This window comes from Hyla sarda, chromosome 2 (assembly GCF_029499605.1).
Source record: "Hyla sarda isolate aHylSar1 chromosome 2, aHylSar1.hap1, whole genome shotgun sequence".
Lineage (NCBI taxonomy): Eukaryota > Metazoa > Chordata > Amphibia > Anura > Hylidae > Hyla > Hyla sarda.
In genome coordinates, this window is record NC_079190.1 from 78,491,082 (window position 1) to 78,510,278 (window position 19,197).

Genomic DNA, 19,197 nt, shown 5'->3' on the forward strand with positions numbered 1-19,197 from the left:
CATTGATAAATTTTGTGATTTTGTTGTCAGCACATTCAACCATGTAAAGACGAAAGTATTTCATACGATTAGTTAATTCAGATCTAGGATGTTTATAATAATGTTCCCTTTATTTTTTGAGAAGTGTAGTTTGAGACGATAAATTCTGAAGACAATTTTTTTCCCTCCATTATCTACTTTTAATTGTCTATTGTGTTTATCGTATTGGTTATGTTAAGTAACTTTTTACATATGTGACTGTAACATAGCATTGTGTGTTTTTATTGTAGCAAGTTTGCAAGACAGTACCTACACCAGCTCCACCATCCCCTGCCCCAAGCCCCAGCATTACCAAAAGGATAAAGAAGAGTAAGCAGCCACTGCAGGTTACCAAGGACTTGGGTAGATGGAAGCCGGCTGATGACTTGCTTCTTATCAACACAGTACTTCAGGTATGGTTTCACATCTGGCCTTCTCACCTTTAGTATGTTGCAGCCTGAGCCCTTACATTACATTATTACTACTACATTGTGTTGTCACTTCAATCTTCAGACCAATGATCTGCAGGCCGTGCATCTTGGTGTAAAGTTCAGCTGTCGTTTCACTCTAAATGAAATACAGGAGCGGTGGTATGCTCTTCTGTACGACCCGGTCATCTCAAAGTGAGTTCTATTTGCTTTATGTCAGACAGTAGTCGAATGAGTTTTTTTTAATTTTATTAATTTTATTAATTTATTTTTTTTTAAACTTTTTTTTTTCTATAGACTAGCATGCCAGGCAATCCGACAGCTACATCCAGAGGCCATCGCTGCTATTCAAAGCAAGGTGCTGTTCAGCAAGGCAGAAGAACAATTGCTCAGTACAATCAGCTCGGTAAGTAAGAGTGTGTGACAACTTCTCTTTTCTCCTGTATTCTTAGCCAGTTTGTCCCTTATTTTATTTATTTTTTTATTTATTTTTATTTTTTTTATTTTTTTTGTGGATGTGAAATCTAAAAAGTTTCTTCTCGTTTGATACTTAAATCATTATTAAATTATTATATATGTATGTGTGTGTATGTATATTTATAATTATTTTTTATTTTTTTTGCCGTATTTATCGGGGTATACCACGCACCGGCCTGTAACACGCACCCTCATTTTACCAAGGATATTTGGGTAAAAAATTTTTTTTTAACCAAATATCCATGGTAAAATGAGGGTGCGTGTGTGTGCATGCGTATACCCCGATACACCCCCAGGAAAGGCAGGGGGAGAGAGGCCGTCGCTGGCGGTCTCTGCACCTGCAAAGCCGCTGCAGTTCATTGATTTAAGACTTTAGGCAAAAAATTTTAGCCCAAAAAGTGCGTGTTATACGCCGATAAATACGGTGTATATATAAAATATATATATATATATATATATATATATATATATATATGTATGTATGTGTATATATATATATATATATATATATATATTTATTTTTATTTTTATTTTTTTCTGATAGCATGGGGGAGGGGGTGTAAATGTGTCTTAATGGCATAACGTTTCTCCTAAAATACTTTTTAGCCCCTTCATGACCCAACTAATTAATTAATTAATAAATTTTTTTAAAACTTAGAAAAAAAAAATTGTTCATTACCATGTTCTCACCACTATAGCTTTATTTTTTATTTTTCCACCCACAGAGCTGTGTTAGTACCATGAGCTGTAGTTTTCAACGGTACCACTTTTGTGTAGTTCTGGCTTTTTAATTTAAATTTTTTTCTGAGAAATAATGTAACCAAAAATCTGCCATTTTGCATTTACATCGTCCACCGTGCAGGATCAGAAACATAATTTAATAGTTCGGACAATTACGCATGTGGTGATACCGAATGTGTGTTTTTTTTTTTTTTTTTTTTTATACAGTGTTTTATTTAAAAAAATTAGAAAACGGGGGTGATTTTAATTTTTATTAGGGGAGAGATTATTTATATTTTTAAATTTTTTTTTTTCCTTTTAGGGGCCAATCATAAGCCATCATTAGACGGCTTATATAGATTAATGTAATACTATTGCATTACATTGATCCATGAAATCTGTGCTCGATTGCTAAGGGCTGCCAAAGGCAGTCTTAAGCAATCACAGATCCAGGGAAGATGCCGAGGACCAGGTAAGGCCCGGGCTTCCCTAGCAAACCATAGCTTCCACCCCCTGGTGGGTCTATGGGTCCACTAGACACCAGGGAATAGCGGCATTTGATGTTTAAAAGCCGTGATCTGTATAGATCACAGTATATATAATCAGTTAAATAATGGACATCGGACCGATCTCAGATGTCCGTCATTACCGGCAGATGTCAGCTGCTGATAGCAGTGGGTATCTCTTGGTTATGACGCAGACCCGTCCCGTGGGCCCGCGTCATGTCCACTCACCCGACCCATGACGTACATGTATGTCATGGATCGGGAAGGAGTTAATTGTGTCCTCTTGTTGATTTCACCTGTTACGGAGGGACAAATACAAAGGAATGGGATGGAGTATTAAATTGATAAAAATATGATTGATAAATTGATAATTCATTACATATTAAAAACAAGAAAAGACATCGTAAAAAGGGAGAAACCAACTTGTGGTGGAAAAGAGGGCGTCACTCCAGAAGGTCCACAATGTAAACTATAGTATTGAATACATTTCATAAGTTGCACTACTGCTCATTCTATTGCACAATCCCGTAGAGGATATACCTCAACAACTATAAGGTGCCTAGAGACAGTATACATACCAATAAATAGAATCAAGGTGCAAGTACAAGAGGGACCGCTGGAGAGACGCCACCCCAACGTACGTTTCGGGTTGTCCTTCGTCCTGGGGGCCGTCACCAGGACGAAGGGCAACCCGAAACGTACGTTGGGGTGGCGTCTCTCCAGCGGTCCCGCTTTGTTCTTAGTATAAGGAGTGTATAGTAGGGCCATATGTAACAACTATATATAGGTATCATAGATCCCTAATTATAATAATATATAGTATACTGTGCCATAATTTTGGTTACTGTTACGGAGGGAATACATTCAACTATGCATCCCCAAGTGGTCCAAGTGCTGGCTCGTTCTGCCGGCGACTGCTACTGGCGGATAGATTTTTTTCGCTGGTTAAACCCTTTAATTCAGATAGCACAATCTATACAAATGGCATATTTTATGAAAGATTTTAAGTCACTTTTAAATAAAAAAAATACATAAGCTATGACCCCTAAATAACACATTTTTGTCTGATGTCTCTTTATCCATTACTGGTCCCAGAGCTGAGGGAATTGGTGAATCTCATTGCTACATGCATTTAAGGTTTAAACTCAGACCTTAGGATTAGTGGAGAGTTTTTTTTTTTGTGATTTCATATTATACATATCTTAATGCATATTAAAATACCTTCTTCTTTCCGTGTTCTAAAGAATTGCTGGTAGTAATGGATTTTTTCTTCACAGAGCTCTCAACCTACACTGGACACCTTTCAAGACCTACTTAACAAACATCCTGAGGTTTTCTATATGTCGCGCACAGCCAAGTCTCTCCAGGTGCACTGGCAGCTTATGAAGCAGTACTATCTTCTGGAGGACCAAACAGGTAGCTGACTCATGTGGTTCCCCTTTGCGCTGTACATATGCAGTACATGGTAAATAATCCTCTCTTGTTTTGTTAATATTTTAGTTCAGCCTTTACCCAAGGGAGATCAAGTCCTAAACTTTTCCGACGCAGAGGACATGCTTGATGACACCAAACTTAGGTAAGAAAGTAATAAAAACTAATAATTAATTGCATTATGATTGACTGACTGACTGACATTACTTTTCATGTAAATTCAAGTAGAGAAAACAGACATGGTCGCACATCCACAATTTGTATTTTGATCTACTTGCTTCTCAGCATAAACTCAAAAACAGGTTGTTAGTATACATTTTGATCAATAAGTACAAGCCCACTTGCCACGTCAAGGCCACCTATTTAGAGTGGGTCCTTAACGTCTCTAGCATAAAATGGCATAGCACTGGGCGGCGACCACCACCGCTGCAACACCAGTGCTTACAGGGGGAACGACCCACTGGCAGAGCGGCTCCAGTGCCATTCAAACCAGTCCCTGGGCCGCGCCTCCCCACAGACGCCACACCAGTGTGAACAAGGTGTAAAAGCTCACTCACCATGTGCTCCCAGTCAAACTGGGAGGCTGCCAGAAATGAAAGGGCCCTGTGTAGCTACCTGCTACTTTATATAGGGTTGGGCTGAGGGGGTGGGGCAGAGTGCAGGCCAAGTAAAATCAACAAAAAGTAGGGGATAGAATGTGAATTCACATTGAGTTTTCTATCCCTTTCTTTTTTGTTTTTTTTGTTTTTACTTTGTCTGCACTCCACCCCTCCCCCTCTGCCCAGTCCTATATAATTAACAGGAAGCTACACAGGGCCCTTTCATTTCTGGAAGCCTCCCAGTTTGACTGGGTGCACATGGTGAGTGAGTTTTACACCTTGTTCACACTGGTATGGTGCTGTGTGGCGTCCATTGCTGCAGTGGCACCGCGTCTGTGGGGAGGCGCGGTCCAGGGACTGGTTTGATTGGCATTGGGGCCACTCTCCCAGTGGGTTGTTCCCCCTGTAAACAATGGTGTTGCGGCGGTGGTGGTACTGCCCAGTGCTACGCCATTTTATGCTAGGGACGTTAGGGACCCACTCTAAATAGGTGGCCTTGACGTGGCGAGTGGGGTTGTACCTTTTGATCAAAATGTATACTAACAACCTGTTAGTTTTTGAATTTATGCTGAGAAACAAGTAGATCAAAATACAAATTGTGGATGTGCGACCATGTCTGTTTTCTCTACTAGAATTTACTTTTGATGTAGTGTAGTTGCCTGCAGGAAATAGAAAAGTGACCTTATATCTGTAATGGATACTGAATTGTTGCCATTGTAAATTGTGAGCTTTAGTTGCTGTTCAAAGAGTTCTTCCAGTAGATAGATATAGAGAGATATATACACATACACAGTACAGACCAAAAGTTTGGACACTCCTTCTCATTCAAAGTTTTCTTTATTTTCATGACTATGAAAATTGTAGATTCACACTGAAGGCATCAAAACTATGAATTAACACATGTGGAATTATAGACATAACAAAAAAGTGTGAAAATATGTCATATTCTAGGTTCTAGCCAACTTTTGCTTTGATTACTGCTTTACCTCTTGAAGCTCATCAAGAGAATGCAGTCACCTGAAATGGTCTTCCAACAGTCTTGAAGGAGTTCCCAGAGATGCTTAGCACTTGTTGGCCCTTTTTGCCTTCACTCTGCGGTTCAGCTCACCCCAAACCATCTCGATTGGGTTCAGGTCCAGTGACTGTGGAGGCCAGGTCATCTGACGCAGCACCCCATCACTCTCCTTCTTGGTCAAATAGCCCTTACACAGCCTGGAGGTGTGTTTGGGGTCATTGTCCTGTTGAAAAATAAATGATGGTCCAACTAAACGCAAACCGGATGGAATAGCATGCCGCTGCAAGATGCTGTGGTAGCCATGCTGGTTCAGTATGTCTTCAATTTTGAATAAATCCCCAACAGTTTCACCAGCAAAGCACCCCCACACAAGCACACCTCCTCCTCCACACCAGTACACCTGTGAAGTGAAAACCATTTCAGGTGACTACCTCCTGAATGTCAACAAGAGAATTCCAAGAGTGTGCAAAGCAGTAATCAAAGCAAAAGGTGGCTACTTTGAAGAACCTAGAATATGACATATTTTCAGTTGTTTCACACTTTTTTATTATGTATATAATTCCACATGTGTTCATAGTTTTAATGCCTTCAATGTGAATCTACAATTTTCATAGTCATGAAAATAAAGAAACCTCTGAATGAGAAGGTGTGTCAAAACTTTTGGTCTGTACGGTGTGTGTGTATGTATGTATGTATATATATATATATATATATATACATACAGGTTGGGCCATTTATATGGATACACCTTAATAAAATGGGAATGGTTGGTGATATTAACTTCCTGTTTGTGGCACATTAGTATATGTGAGGGGGGGGGGGGAGGGGAACTTTTCAAGTTGGGTGGTGACCATGGCGGCCATTTTGAAGTTGGCCATTTTAATCTAACTTTTGTTTTTTCAATAGGAAGAGGGTCATGTGACACATCAAACTTATTGGGAATTTCACAAGAAAAACAATGATGTGCTTGGTTTTAATGTAACTTTATTCTTTCATGAGTTATTTACAGGTTTCTGACCACTTATAAAATGTGTTCAATGTGCTGTCCATTGTGTTGGATTGTCAATGCAACCCTCTTCTCCCACTCTTCACACACTGATAGCAACACCGCAGGAGAAATGCTAGCACAGGCTTCCAGTATCCGTAGTTTCAGGTGCTGCACATCTCGTATCTTCACAGCATAGACAATTGCCTTCAGATGAACCCAAAGATAAGTCTAAGGGGGTCAGATCGGGAGACCTTGGGGGCCATTCGACTGGCCCACGACGACCAATCCACTTTCCAGGAAACTGTTCATCTAGGAATACTCGGACCTGACACCCATAATGTGGTGGTACACCATCTTGCTGGAAAAACTCGGGCAATGTGCCAGCTTCAGTGCATAAAGAGGGAAACACATCATCATGTAGCAATTTCGCATATCCATTGGCCTTGAGGTTTCCATTGATGAAGAATGGCCCCACTATCTTTGTACCCCATATACCACACCATACCATCAATTTTTTTGTTCCAACAGTGGGATCTATCTAATGTGGGTTAGTTTCAGACCAATAGCGGTGGTTTTGTTTGTTAACTTCACCATTCACATAAAAGTTTGCCTCATCACTGAACAAAATCTTCTGCGTAAACTGAGGGTCCTGTTCCAATTTTTGTTTTGCCCATTCTGCAAATTCTGTGCGCCGATCTGGGTCATCCTTGTTGAGATGCTGCAGTAGTTGAGTTTGTAAGGGTGCCATTTGTGAGTAGCTAATATCTGCAGAAGGGATGTTCGACTAATGCCACTCTCCAGTGACATGCCGCGAGTGCTACGCTGTGGGCTCTTGCTGAATGAAGCTAGGACAGCCACTGATGTTTCTTCATTAGTGACAGATTTCATGCGTCCACATTTTGGCAAATCCAACACTGAACCAGTTTCACAAAACTTGACAAGCAGTTTGCTAACTGTACCATGTGAGATGGGTGGTCTTGTAGGGTGTCTTGCATTGAAATCTGCTGCAATGACCCGGTTACTGCATTCAGACATCAACACAATTTCTTCACGTGTTAACCTCGACGACATGTCAATGGCTGTAAAGAAAGAGAAACTTGTAAATAACTCATGAAAGAATAAAGTTACGTTAAAACCAAGCACATCATTGGTTTTTCTTGTGAAATTCCCAATAAGTTTGATGTGACCCTCTTCCTATTGAAAAAAACAAAAGTTGGATTCAAAATGGCCGACTTCAAAATGGCCACCATGCTCACCACCCATCTTGAAGTTTCCCCTCTCAGATATACTAATGTGCCACAAACAGGAAGTTAATATCACCAACCATTCCCATTTTATTAAGGTGTATCCATATAAATGGCCCACCGTGTGTGTGTGTGTATATATATATATATATATATATATATATATATATATATATATAATCCTATCTATCTCTGTTTATTGTGTGTAGAAACTACCCACACCACTCATTGCTATGTCAGCATTCATTGTTTGATATAACTATTGTCCTCTCCTGCCTGGCGCCCAGCTCTCTTCATGCATTGAGTGACTCCCGCTCGGTGCAAGGAGGCTGTCGATCCCCATACAAAGCTGTGGCCGACATGCCCCCTCCGGAGATACATGAACGCTGTATCTCCTATTCTCGCAAAGAGTTACATGGAGGGAGCATGTTGACCACCGCTTCGTGCAAAGGTCAACACAGCCCTATGCATAAGATCGCAGAAGGTCCCAGCAGCTGGACCTCCCACAATCGGACACTTGTCGCCTATCCTTTGGATATGGGATAAGTTGTGTTACACTGCAGTACATCTTTAACATCAAGGCCTCCAGCAGTTAGTGTATGTTTCTTTACTCTGGCTACATAGAAGATTTTGGTGATATTAGTTTACTATTTAAATGAGCCATTCATTAATTTTGTAGTAAAACATTTTGTACTCTCTCTCTATGCAGCTATTAATGACCTTTAACACATTCTTCTTTCTATTGGTCATTGATATCTTCAGTGTGTTGTTGTTTTTGTATGTGTGTGTGGAATTTACTTTACATTAATTCCAATCCTCTGATAATTTTATTTTTTAACAGAGATTGCCGAGATGAAGTACTAGAACACGGTAAGTTCTCATTTAAACAAAAGTTTGTCCCCTACTAACAAAGTGAGATGGAGTTGTCTAAAATCTGCTGCTACCGCAGTACAATAGGGGACAACAGCTTCAAAGATGTCACTTAGCAAACATTGATTTTACATTTTTTTTAAATTCCAGACATCTTATGGGTATGAACATCATAATGTCTGTCAAGGAATATGGAGTAGAATCCAGAGCTGAAACAACTCCAGTTAACAAAATAGAATGAGTAAAATAAAAAACAAAAAATAAAAAAACTACTCCCTAGAAAATTTTCACCTCTCCAATCATACATGCACCAATTTCAGGGGTTTTAATTTACTTGCCTCCTTGCCATCCGATTGGTGGTCTGCTGCTCCATGCCTGCCCATAAGGAGTGCCAATAAAACTGATCAATACTATGCTATGGCATAGCAATGATCAGTGTATGCAATCAGATGATTTAACCCATTCCTTTAATAAAAGTTTGAATCGCCCCTCTTTTCCCGTAAAAAAAAAAAAAAAAAATGTAGTACTGCCGCGGGTGTAAATGTCCGAACTATAAAAATATAACATTAATTAAACCACACGGTAATTGTTACTGAAAAGTGAACTGTGTAGAATCGGAATCCCCCAAATGTTACAAAATGGCATTTTTTTTTCTTTAAATTTTGCCCCACAGATTTTATTTTTTTTTTTTGTTTTTTGTTTTACCGTAGATTTTGTGGTGAAAGTACAATTAGTGGCACAAAAAAGCCCTCATATGGGTCTGTAGGTGCAAAATTGAAAGTGTTATGATTTTTAGAAGGGGAAGAGGAAACTTTGTTCTTAAAGGGGTACTCCGGTGAAAACCTTTTTTCTTTTAAATCAACTGGTGCCAGAAAGTTAAACATATTTGTAAATTACTTCTATTAAAAAATCTTAATCCTTCCAGTACTTATTAGCTGCTGAATGCTACAGAGGAAATTCCTTTCTTTTTGAAACACTGATGACATCACGAGCACAGTGCTCTCTGCTGACATCTCTGTCCATTTTAGCAACCGTGCATAGCAGATGTATGCTAAGGGCAGCATGGTGGCTCAGTGGTTAGCACTGCTGCCTTGCAGTGCTGGGGCCTTGGGTTCAAATCCCACTAAGGACAATAATAAATAAAGAGTTGTTATTATAATAATGACATCAGCAAAGTGCACTGTGGTCGTGATGTCATCAGAGAGAATTCCAAAAAGAAAATAATTTCCTCTGTAGTATTCAGCAGCTAATAAGTACAGGAAGGATTAAGATCTTTTAATAGAAGTAATTTACAAATCTGTTTAACTTTCTGGCACCAGTTGATTTAAAAGAAAAAAGGTTTTTACCGGAGTACCCCTTTAACCCCTTAAGGACTCAGGGTTTTTCAGTTTTTGCACTTTCGTTTTTTCCTCCTTACCTTTTAAAAATCATAACCCTTTAAATTTTCCACCTAAAAATCCATATTATGGCTTATTTTTTGCGTCACCAATTCTACTTTGCAGTGACATTAGTCATTTTACCCAAAAATTCAGGGCGAAACGGAAAAAAAAATCATTGTGCGACAAAATCGAAGAAAAAACGCCATTTTGTAAATTTTGGGGCTTCCGTTTCTACGCAGCGCATATTTCGGTAAAAATGACACCTTATCATTATTCTGTAGGTCCATACGGTTAAAATGATACCCTACTTAAATCATAACTACATGCAGGAAAATGTATACGTTTAAAAATGTAATCTTCTGACCCCTATAACTTTTTTTTATTTTTCCACGTACAGGGCGGTATGAGGGCTAATTTTTTGCACCGTGATCTTTTATCGGTACGATTTTTGTTTTGATCGGACTTTTTGATCACTTTTTATTCATTTTTTAATGGTATAAAAAGTGACCAAAAAACGCTTTTTTTATTTTTTTATTTTTTTTACGTGTACGCCATTGACCGTGCGGTTTAATTAACGATATATTTTTATAGTTCTGACATTTACGCACTCGGCAATACCACATATGTTTATTTTTATTTACACTGTTTTATTTTTTTTTTTATGGGAAAAGGGGGGTGATTCAAACTTTTATTAGGGAAGGGGTTAAATGACCTTTATTAACACTTTTTTTTAACTTTGTTTTTTGCAGTGTTAGGGGTCCCATAGGGACCTATAACACTGCGCACACTGATCTCTTACACAGATCACTGGCGTGTATTAACATGCCTGTGATCAGTGTTATCGGCGCTTGACTGCTCCTGCCTGGATCTCAGGCACGGAGCAGTCATTTGTCGATCGGACACCAAGGAGGCAGGTAAGGGCCCTCCCGGTGTCCTGTAAGCTGTTCGGGACACCGCGATTTCACCGCGGCGGTCCCAAACAGCCCGACTGACTAGCCGGGATAGTTTCACTTTCACTTTAGAAGTGGCGGTCAGCTTTGACCGCCGCTTCTAAAGGGTTAATACCGCACATTGCCGCGATCGACCGTTGATGAGCACCGGGACCAACGCGATGTGATGCGGGGTCGCAGCGCGACTCCGCTTCATATCGCGGGAGCCGGGGCAGAACGTAAATATACGCCCTGCGTCGTTGAGGGGTTAAATATATAAACTGCGTTAAAGCTGAAAAAATTGGGGTTAAACAACAAAAAATGCCTCTTAGGCAGGGTTCACATTACAGAATATTTCCAAGGGTGACCAGCGCCAACTAAATCAGTCTGCACTAGGACCGCACAGACATTTCTGTCCCCGTAGAGTTTTCCACCAAAAGAAATTCTGCAGCAGAAAACTTGATGAAATTCCGTTGTGTGCACTGTGCAGTGGAATTCCATTGACAGCAATAGGACACTGCTGCCCCAGAATTTCTGAATGAAATTTTAAAGCTAAATTCTGCTCGGAAATACCGTAGTGTGAACCCAGGCCTTAAAATGCACCATTTCAAAAGGGGGAAGTTTGCTCTGCTCACTTAGGGGTGGATAAGATGGCAGCTGGGTGCCTAGTTAAAGCATCATGGTCTGCCATGTTTCTACTCCTAGTATACCAGGAGATCTGTCAAAATGCTAATATATATAAATATATATATATATATATATATATATATATATATATATATATATATATATATATATATATATATATATATAGCAACAGGAGAATGCAGCAGCATACTGCTAGCACAAAGATATAGATAAAACATGAGTATATAGATACAACATGAGAAGCTATAACAGCTATGGTGCTAGAAATGGAAATATAAAATTATGAAGTTATGAAATAGTGAGCTACTTAGCTTGCAATTTGGCGGCCAAATAGCTTGGACCGTCCCACCACGGTAAGTCGACTGTGTGATCAGTTCAGCAGGCATTGCAGGATCTGAAACATCCAAGACACCTTATATACACCTGATAGAGGTGGGTGGGGTGCAAGAGCCAACGTGGAGGTAGCCACTCCCCCGTATGTTTAATGCAACCAAAGGAAAAGTCAGCCAGCACTATTGATTCCAAACTATTATATGAACCTGGCTTATATGGACCAGGCATATACACATATATATACATATATATATATATATATATATATATATATATATATATATATATATATATATAATATTATATCATTCTGATTCAGAGAGGTTTTTTTCGTGACATATTCTACTTTAACATAGTGGTAACATTTTATGGTAACCCAAAATTTGATGAAAAAAATGAAAATTTAGCATTTTTCTAACTTTGAAGCTCTGCTTGTAAGGAAAATGGATATTCAAAATAATTATTTTTTTGATTCACATATACAATATGTCTACTCTATGTTTGCATCATAAAATTTATGAGTTTTTACTTTTGGAAGACACCAGAGGGCTTCAAAGTTCAGCAGCAATTTTCCAATTTTTCACAAAATTTTCAAACTCGATATTTTTCAGGGACCAGTTCAGTTTTGAAGTGGATTTGAAGGGTCTTCATATTAGAAATACCCCATAAATTACCAAATTATAAAAACTACACCCCCCCCCCCCCCCCAAAGTATTCAAAATGACATTTAGTAAGTGTTTTACCCCTTTAGGTGTTTCACAGGAATAGCAGCAAAGTGAAGGAGAAAATTCAAAATCTTCATTTTTTACACTTGCATGTTCTTGTAGACCCAATTTTTGAATTTTTGCAACTGGTAAATGGAGAATATTTTTACTTGTATTTGTAGCCCAATTTCTCTTGAGTAAGCACATACCTCATATGTCTGTGTTAGGTAAAAAAAAAAACTCAGTTTCACAACCAGTGTGCCTCAGCTGTTGAAAAACTACAACTCTCAGCAGTCACCGACAGCCAACGGGCATGCCGGGAATTGTAGTTATGCAACCAGCAGATGCACCACTACAACTGGGAGTTTTAGTTATACAACAGCTGAAGGTACACTTTTCCATAGAAAAAATGTGCCTCTAGCTGTTCCAAAACTATAAGTCCCAGCATGCCCATAAGGGAATGCTGGGAGTTGTGGTGGTCTGCCTCCTGCTGTTGCATAACTACAGCTCCCAGCATGCCCTTTTTGCATGCTGGGAGCTGTTGTTAAGCAACAGCAGGAGGCTGTCAATCACCTCCAACTGCTGCTCCACGCCGCCGCACACAGGTCAGTCCCTCGCCGCCGCTCCTGGGGCCCTGATCCCAACAGGGACGTCGGGGATCGGCGGGGTCAACTTCCCGCTCACGTCCTCCGGAAGAGGGGAGGAGCGGGTTCGATCGGCGATTGATTGCTCCAAGGCTGAAATCCAGGCTTGAGCAATCGACCGCTGATAACACTGATCATTGCCATGTTAATGCATGGCAGTAATCTGTGTATTCAATCAGTGTGTGCAGTATTATATCCACTAGAGGGGGCTATAACACTGCAAAAAGAAAGTGTGGGGAAAAAAACTAAAATTAAGAATCACCCCCCTCTTCCCATTTAAAAAAAGTGTGTAAATAAAAATAAACATGTGGTACCGCTGCGTGCGGAAATGTCCATACTATAAAAATACCGTATTTATCGGCGTATAACACACACTTTTTAGGCTAAAATTTTTAGCCTGAAGTCTGTGTGCGTGTTATACGCCCATACACCCCCAGGAAAGGCAGGGGGAAAGAGGCCGTCGCTGCTCGCTTCTCTCCCCCTGCCTTCCCTGGGGTCTAGAGCGCTACTGTCGGCCCTTCTCACCCCCTGGCTATCGGCGCCGCTGCCCGTTCTGTCCCCCTGACTATCGGTGCCGGTGCCCCATTGCCGGCGCCGATAGCCAAGGGGAGAGAAGGGGCAGCGGCACCCATTGCCGGCGCCGCTGCCCCGTTGCCTCCCCCCATCCCCGGTGGCATAATTACCTGAGTCGGGTCCGCGCTGCTGCAGGCCTCCGGCGTGCGCCCCCGGCGTCGTTGCTATGCGCTGAACGGCGCGGCGCATGACGTCAGTGCGCCGCGCCGTGCATAGTAACGACGCAGGGGACGCACGCCGGAGGCCTGCAGCAGCGCGGACCCGACTCAGGTAATTATGCCACCTTCTGCCGCTGCCCCTTCTCTCCTCCTGGCTGTCGGCGCCGCTTCTCTCCCCCTGGCTATCGGCGCCGGCACCGATAGTCAGGGGGACAGAACGGGCAGCGGCGCCGATAGCCAGGGGGTGAGAAGGGCCGACAGCAGCGCTCTAGACCCCAGGAAAGGCAGGGGAAGAGAAGCGGGCAGCGACGGCCTTTCTCCCCCTGCCTTTCGTGGGGGTATATCGGGGTATACACGTGCACACACGCACCCTCATTTTACCATGGATATTTGGGTAAAAAACTTTTTTTACCCAAATATCCTTGGTAAAATGAGGGTGCGTGTTATAGGCCGGTGCGTGGTATACCCCGATAAATACGGTATATTGTTAAATAATCCGCACGGTCAGTGGCGTACGCGCAAATAAATTCCAAAGTACCGTATTTTTGGTAACTTTTTATATCGTGAAAAAAATGAATAAAAAGCGATCAAAGTCCGATCAATACAAAAATTGTACCGCTAAAAACTTCAGATCACGGCGCAAAAAGGAGTTCTCATACCGCCCTGTACGCGGAAAATTAAAAAAGTTATAGGGGTTAAAAGATGACAATTTTAAACGTATTCATTTTCGTATGTAGATTTTTTTCCAGTAGTACGACAAAATCAAACCTATATAAGTAGGGTATCATTTTGATCGCATGGACCTACAGAATAAAGAAAAGGTGTCATTTTTACCAAAAAATGCACTGCATTTTTTCTTCAATTTTGTCGCACAATGAATATTTTTTCCGTTTAGCAGTGGATTTTTTGGTAAAATGACTGTCACTGCAAAGTAGTGGTGCAAAAAATTTGCCATATGATGAAAGGGTTATGATTTTTAAAAGGTAAGGAGGAAAAAATGAAATTTCCAAAAATGGGAAAAACCCTGAGTCCTTAAGGGGTTAAAAACAATAAAACAAACAATTTGTGTCGCCATGTCTGGAAATATCAAAATTAAAATGTTGTTTATCCTACATGGTCAAAAGGGGTTACATTAGTGCTGGGCGGTATGACCAAAAATGTATATCACAGTATTTTTTCTAAATTATGGAGTTTTCACAGTATTTAATGGTATTTTTTATTTATTTTTTTCCCATACACGACTGGGGGTTAACCTCATTTTCTAATAATTTAAATAATTTAATTTGCCCTAGAATTACCTATTTTACTGTCATGAGTACTGAATATTGTAGAAAAACATTAATATTCACCCTAGTATTAAAGGAAAACTGTCAGATATTTTCTCCCGCACTATCCACCGGTATTGGTGGATAGTGCGGGAGACACTGATTAAAACGAGCCCTACCTTGGTCTGATCCGCGCCGCCGTTCGCCCGCACTTGTAGTTTTAATCTCTGTGTATATCCGGCTGTAATTGGCAAAGTCGGGGCTTCTGCGGGCTAACGGACACTGACGTCAGCGCCGCTCATGAATATTCATCCCTCCTGTTCTCCCTCTCTTCGCCGCTCCTAACCAGATGGAGGGATGAATATTCATGAGCGGCGCTGACGTCAGTGTCAGTTAGCCCGCAGAAGCCCCGCCTTTGCCAATTACAGCCGGATATACACAGAGATTAAAACTACAAGTGCGGGCAAACGGCGGCGCGGATTAGACCAAGGTAGGGCTCGTTTTAATCAGTGTCTCCCGCACTATCCACCAGTACATGTGGATAGTGTGGGAGAAAATATGTGACAGTTTTCCTTTTAATACAGGTTTGTTTCCATGGCCCCACAAAATGCTGCTGTTCCCAAAGAGGTGTCACTCTTGTAATGAAGTGAATGAATCAGAATTCTTGACTGTTGCAGTCAAAATACAGAACCTTTTCATTGTGCATGTTTTGCAACTTGAAAAAACATCTTTTGTAAACCAACTGGCTACACAATGTAAACAATATGTCCTCTGTAACTGCAAAGTGAAGACTTCTTTAACCACTGAATATTCATTATGGCAACATCCAGTGGTTAAGCTTTTAAGCAATATATTAATGCAAGTGGCACACCTTTCCTATTTATTTATTTATTTTTTTGTTTCAATATTATATATGGATGTCATCCATATATAATATTGAAACAAAAAATAGGAAAGGTGTGCAACTTGCAATAATACACTGCTCAAAAAAATAAAGGCAACACTAAGATAACACATCCCAGATCTGGATGGATGGATGAATGAACTAATCGTATAAAATACTTTCATCTTTACATGGTTGAATGTGCTGACAACAAAATCACACAAAAATGATCAATGGAAATCAAATGTATCAACATATGGAGTCACACTCAAAGTCAAAGTGGAAAACCACACTACAGGCTGATCCAACTTTGATGTAATGTCCTTAAAACAAGTCAAAATGCGGCTCAGTAGTGTGTGCGGCCTCCACGTGTCCATATGACCTCCCTACAATGCCTGGGCATGCTCCTGCTGAGGTGGCAGATGGTCTCCTGAGGGATGTCCTCCCAGACCCTGACTAAAGCATCCGCCATCTCCTGGACAGTCTGTGGTGCAACGTGGCATTGGTGGATGGAGCGAGACATGATGTCCCAGATGTGCTCAATCAGATTCGGATCTGGGGAACGGGTGGGCCAGTCCATAGCATCAATGCCTTCCTCTTACAGGAACTGCTGACACACTCAAGCCACATGAGGTCTAGCATTGTCTTGCATTAGGAGGAACCCAGGGCCAACCACACCAGCATATGGTCTCACAGAGGGTCTGAGGATCTCATCTCTGTACCTAATGGCAGTCAGGTTACCTCTGGCAAGCACATGGAGGGCTGTGCGGCCCCCCCAAAGAAATGCCACCCAACACCATAACTGACCCACCGCCAAATCGGTCATGCTGGAGGATGTTGCATGCAGCAGTACGTTCTCCACGGCATCTCCAGACTCTGTCACATCTGTCACGTGCTCAGTGTGAACCTGCTTTCATCTATAAAGAGCACAGGGCGCCAGTGGTGAATTTACCAATCTTGGTGTTCTCTTGCAAATGCCGAACGTCCTGCTGTAAGCTCCACCTGTGGAAGTCGGGCTCTCATACCACCCTCATGAAGTCTGTTTCTGACCGTTTGAATGGACACATGCACATTTGGGGCCTGCTGGAGGCCATTTTGCAGGGCTCTGGCAGTGCTCCTCCTGCTCCTTCTTGCACAAAGGCGGAGGTAGCGGTCCTGCTGCTGGGTTGTTGCCCTCCTACGGCCTCATCCACGTCTCCTGATGTACTGGCCTCTCTCCTGGTAGCGCCTCCATGCTCTGGACACTACGCTGACAGACACAGGAAACCTTCTTGCCACAGCTCGCATTGACGTGCCATCCTGGATGAGCTGCACTACCTGAGCCACTTGTGTAGGTTGTAGACTCCGTCTCATGCTACCACTAGAGTGAAAGCACCTACAGTATTCAAAAGTGACCAAAACATCAGCCAGGAAGCGTAGGAACTGAGAAGTGGTTTTTGGTTGCCACTTGCAGAACCACTCCTTTATGGCAGGTGTCTTGCTAATTGCCTATAATTTCCACCTGTTGTCTGTTCCATTTGCATAACAGCATGTGAAATTGATTGTCAATCAGTGTTCCTGAGTGGACAGTGTGATTTCACAGAGGTGTCATTGACTTGGAGTTACATTGTGTTGTTTTAAAGAGTAGCTATCAACAACTAAACTATCCCTAATCTCCCTCCCCATCTGTCCCTGACACTATCTATCACTATCCAAGAATTTATCAAAAAGTCAAACCCAATTTTAATTACCTTTTTAATATCATCTTTGGTATCTCAGTGTTGAGCTCTCTGCGGAGAGCAGGAGGTACGCGTGACCTGGCAGGAGCAACTTCATCTGAATCCTGGCCGGATGGCTTCCGCCAGTCTTCCTGCGCTGAGAAGAGGGAGATGCAGGGGGCGGGGATATTTAAATTACGCGTGCGTACGAGCACTGTGCTCTCTCTCTGCCTATTTCATATAGAGACAGCGAGCAAGCTGAGGACGCGCATTTCGGACCACACTGCCTGGCCAGCAGTGGTCCGAACGTGCCTGACGTGAGGGGGGGGGGGGGGATGATTCCTGGACCATGTAGGGTGACACCTAGTGGCCAGGATTTCAAATGTTAAATAAAGTGTGAAAGAGATTAAATTTTTTTTTTTTTATGACCTATATTAGAAAGATTTGAATTTAGGAATTAAAAAAATTATGTTTAATGAGAGTACCCATGTAAGTGTTCCCTTTATTCTTTTTGAGCAGTGTATATTGCTTAAAGGGGTACTCCCCTGAAAAACATTTTTGTTTAAATCAACTGCTGCCAGAAAATTAAACAGATTTGTAAATTACTTTTATTTAAAACCTTAACCCTTCCAGTATTTATCAGCTGCTATATGTTCCACCGGAAGTTTTTTTTCTTTTTGAATTTCCTTTCTGCGTGATCACAGTGCTCTCTGCTGACACCTCTGTCCATTTAGGAACTTTCAAGAGTAGGAGCAAATCCCCATAGCAAATCTCTCCTGCTCTGGACAGTTCCTAAAATGGACAGAGGTGTCAGCAGAGAACACTGTGGTCAGGAAGAAAGGAAATTCAAAAAGAAAAGAACTTCCTGTGGAACATACAGCACTGGATAAGTACTGGAAGGGTTAAGATTTTTTAATAGAAGTCATTTACAAATCTGTTTGTGGCACCAGTTGATATGAAAATTTTTTTTTTCCAGGGGAGTACCCCTTTAACCGGTATTCAAGTATTTAAAATATAAAAGAAGCTTAGGTTGAAGACTTTTTAAGCAGCTAAACTTTCTCACTTCCATATGGACTTTGCTACAAGAAGGTAGACTAGTCTGGTACACTCTTTTAAACAAATAAAAAGTAAACTAAAAGTATGCAACTTGCATGAATAATGTTGTTGCTCCAGCCCGGCACAGTATTCAAGTATCGAACTTTAAAACAAGTGCAACTTGGCTTGCAGGGTTATCCGGTAGCATAGAAACAAAATTCACACATTTGAGCTGTATGGATACGACAAGCTTTATAAATTGAGCATCTCAGCCCTTACAAATTCTGAGCAAGGAAAACCAGACTGTCCACAGTATCTGGTTTGAGTGCAGCTCTGTGGCACGTGACAATGTTGCCACCAGTGCTGAGCACACTCTCAGATGGAGCACTGGTGGCAGGTATGCATAAATACCAGAGCTAGTTTTGCACCATGGGGGAAATTTGTCTGATGGGATCTCCACCAATCCAAAGGGTCTGTATCAATGTCAACCTCTGTGGTGTGCAAGTAGGCTCTCAGCTCCATCTTGATGGTTTCCTCCTCTGAGAGAGTTTTCCCGGAAGCGCCCATGCTGCTAATGCTGTGCTTTTTGAAATAGCTGGACAAAGTCTTTTTTCTTCCTCATGCAGAGAAACTGACGCTGCTGCTGCGGCACC

The 19,197-nt window shown here is 41.4% G+C and overlaps 1 protein-coding gene across 2 annotated transcripts in view; it reads left to right on the forward strand.

Annotated features, from left to right (window-relative positions):
- Positions 1-19,197, forward strand: part of MCRS1 (microspherule protein 1) — a 47,955-nt gene that overhangs the window by 13,849 nt on the left and 14,909 nt on the right. For both annotated transcript variants that reach the window (XM_056562196.1, XM_056562195.1), the window contains exons 3-8: positions 270-431; positions 532-641; positions 744-852; positions 3,427-3,565; positions 3,650-3,725; positions 8,268-8,296. In XM_056562196.1, coding sequence (XP_056418171.1) covers positions 270-431; positions 532-641; positions 744-852; positions 3,427-3,565; positions 3,650-3,725; positions 8,268-8,296 — 625 coding nt within the window. The remainder of the gene's footprint in view (positions 1-269; positions 432-531; positions 642-743; positions 853-3,426; positions 3,566-3,649; positions 3,726-8,267; positions 8,297-19,197) is intronic.